Source organism: Mandrillus leucophaeus, unplaced genomic scaffold, assembly GCF_000951045.1.
Source record: "Mandrillus leucophaeus isolate KB7577 unplaced genomic scaffold, Mleu.le_1.0 Scaffold1139, whole genome shotgun sequence".
In the NCBI taxonomy this organism is placed as follows: domain Eukaryota; kingdom Metazoa; phylum Chordata; class Mammalia; order Primates; family Cercopithecidae; genus Mandrillus; species Mandrillus leucophaeus.
The window spans coordinates 5,372-8,754 of record NW_012099643.1 but is presented as its reverse complement, the minus strand read 5'-3'; the positions used below and the strand labels follow the sequence as shown (position 1 = coordinate 8,754).

The 3,383-nt window shown below is 37.5% G+C and overlaps 1 protein-coding gene across 1 annotated transcript in view; it reads left to right on the top strand.

Annotated features, from left to right (window-relative positions):
- The window catches only part of LOC105551032 (zinc finger protein 506-like), a 118,236-nt gene extending 115,347 nt beyond the window's left edge, over positions 1-2,889 (top strand). The window contains 4 exon segments of the mRNA XM_011996166.1: positions 1,600-1,862; positions 1,864-2,011; positions 2,166-2,660; positions 2,741-2,889. Of these exon segments, the coding sequence (XP_011851556.1) occupies positions 1,600-1,862; positions 1,864-2,011; positions 2,166-2,660; positions 2,741-2,889 (1,055 nt within the window).
- The last annotated feature ends 494 nt before the right edge of the window (positions 2,890-3,383 follow it).

Below are 3,383 nucleotides of genomic sequence, written 5' to 3'. Positions count from 1 at the left end.
CTCCTGCTTCAGTCTCCTGAGTAGCTGGGGTTACAGGTGCTTGCCACCATGACTGGCTAAGTTTTTGTATTTTTAGTTGAGACAGGGTTTCACCATGTTGGCTAGGCTGACCTTGAACTCCTGACCTCAAATGATTTACACACCTCGGGCTCCTAAATTGCTGGGATTACAGTCATGAGCCGTTGTGCCCAGCCTATTTTATTTTATTTTTGAGACAGTTTTGCTCTGTTGCCCAGGCTGCAGTGCAGTGATACAATCTCCAGTCACTGCAACCATCCCCTCCCAGGTTCAAGCAATTCTTGTGTGTCAGCCTCCCAAGCAGCTGGGATTACAGGCTCATGCCACCATGCCCAGTAAATTTTTGTGTTTTTAGTAGATACAGGGTTTCACCATGTTCTCTAGGCTGGTCTCAAACTCCTGACCTCATGTGATTTTCCCACCTTGGCCTCTCAGTGTGTTGGGATTGCAGGAATGACCACTAACCCTGGCCTGTTCAATTTATTTGGAATTTTAAAAATTACTTTATATGCTGTTTATAGTTGCTTTTGAAATTTTTTTTTCATGGGGCCATGTTTCTCTAATATTTTGTGTACATTATAATCTTTGATTGAGATTTGGACATTGACAGAAAGCTACCTGTTCCAATCTTTATGATATAGCTTTGTCCTGTCATAGTCTGAAATCAATTGTCTTGGCTGCAGATTCTGGGAATTTCTCAAACATGTTCTTAGGCTGTGTCTTGTCTAAATTTTGTGTTTATTGTTTAGTTAAATTGGCTTATTAATTTTTTTTAATAATTAGTAATCACTTGCTGCAGCCATTCCCTGTTTGGGGTACTGCAGTTTCTCTGCTTCTGTAACATTTGTCTTTAGACTCAGTGGACTCAAACTGTCATTCCAACATATATCACCACTTCTTTCAGCCTTTTATGTCATGGGAGATGTTAATCAGTGTCTAAAAAGCATGTGGAAGCCAGAAATAAAGATGTATGTGCCAATGTTTTTCTTTTATCTTTTCTTTTTTCTTAATTGGCAATTTATATTTGTGTGTGTATGTGTGTGTATGTGTGTGAGACAGAGTGTCACTCTGTTCCCTATGCTGGAGTGCAGTGGCATCATCTTGGCTCACTACATTCTCTACTTCCACAGTTCAAGCAATTCTCCTGCCTAAACCTCCCAAGTAGCTAGGATTACAGGTACTTGTTTCCATGTCTGGCTAATATTTTGTATTTTTAGTAGAGATGGGGTTTCACCATGTTGGTCAGGCTGGTCTCAATCTCCTGACCTCAGGTGATCCACCTGCCCTGGCCTCCCAAAGTGCTGGGATTAAAGGCATAAGCCATCACACCTGGCTGGAAATTTCTTTTATTTCTTTTTTTTAATGAGACGGAGTCTTGCTCTGTTACCCAGGGTGGGGTGCAGTGGTGTGATCTCAGCTCACTGCAATCTCTGCATCCTGGGATCAAACAATTCTCTGACTCAGCTTCCCAAGTGGCTGGCATTTGCCCACCACCATGCCTGGCTAATTTTGTTTGTAAATGTATCCCATATTTATCAGAATCTTGCAGTTGAAGTAATGTGTTTTTGTTGTTTCTTTCACTTATGTGTTTTCATTTTGCCCAAGATCATTGTCCAAAGCAGAGCCTACAAGATTCTTTCCAAATTGTGATACTGAGAAGATATGAAAAATGTGAATATGGCAATTTAGAGTTTAAAAAAGTCTGTGAAATTGTGGATGAGTGTAAGGTGCACAAAAGAGGTTATAATAGACTTAACCAATGTTTAACAACTACCCAAAGAAAAATATTTCAATATGATAAATATGGGAAAGTCTTTCATCAATTTTCAAATTCAAACAGACATGAGAGATAAAACATACTGGAAAAAACCTTTCAAATGCGTAGAGTGTGGCAAAGCTTTTAACCAGTTCTCAACCCTTACTATACATAAGAAAATTCATCCTAGCGAGAAACCCAACAAATGTGAAGAATGTGGCAAAGCCTTTAAGTACTGCTCTACCCTTACTGCATATAAGAGAATTTATACTGGAGAGAAACCATACAAGTGTGATAAATGTGGCAAATCTTTTATTGCATCCTCAACCCTTAGTAAACATGAGATCATTCATACAGGAAAGAAACCCTACAAATGTGAAGAATGGCAAAGCCTTCAACTGGTCCTCAATCCTTACTACACATAAGAAAATTCATACTGGAGACAAACCCTACAAATGTGAAGAATGTGGCAACGGGTTTCACCTATCCTCACACCTTACTACACATAAGATACTTTATACTGAAGAGCAACCCTATAGATGTAGAGAATGTGGCAAAGCTTTTAACCATTCCACAACCCTTTTTTCACATAAGAAAATTCGTTCTGGAGAAAAACCATACAAGTGTGATAAATGTGGCAAAACCTTTATTTCATCCTCAAACCTTAGTAGACATAAAATAATTCATACTGGAGAGAAACCCTACAAATGTGAAGAATGTGGCAAAGCCTTCAACCGGTCCTCACACCTTAGTAGACATAAGATAATTCACACTGGAGAGAAACTCTACAAGTGTGAAGAATGTGGTAAAACCTTTACCTGGTCCTTAAGCCTTAGTAAACATAAGAAATCTCATATTGGAGAGAAACCCTACAAATGTGAAGAACGTGGCAAAGCCTTTAACCGGTCCTCAGACCTTAATAAACATAAGAGAATCCATATTGGACAGAAAATCTACACAGTGAAGAATGTGGCAAAGCTTTTAGATGTTTCCCATACCTTAATAAGCATAAGATAATTCATACTGGAGAGAAACCCTATGAATGTGATGAATGTGGGAAAGCCTTTGACCACCCCTCAACTCTTACTAAATATGAGAATTTATATGGAACATAAACCTTACAAGTACAAAGAATGTGACAAAGCTTTTTAAGAAAGTTCTCAATGCGTATTAAAACAATGAATTTATAAGTAATTAACTTCTAACTGCAGAGGATTCTACTATACTGTAATTCAAGATTAAACTGTAAACACTTTAACATGAATATTTCTTGAATGTATGATTGGTTATGTAGATAGTTTCTTTTAGATTCATGTGACCAATGTAATAATTAGAGAAAACATTTGAAATGGGATAAAAATTGCTCTTCTCTGATTTGCTTTAACACTGAAAAAGTGAAGATTGTAAATGCAGACTCAACTTAGAGTAAATTAACAAAAGATTTGTTTTTCAAAAAACTGAATGTATAAAATAATAGGTAACACATGCCATTAGCTGCTAAAAGATAGTGTGACTAAATTCAGTAAGTATCTAGCCATACAAATAACAGTCTAATTAAATGAAGACCCGAATAGGTGCATGTGGAAAGCATTGCTGTGCAGTGTTTTCT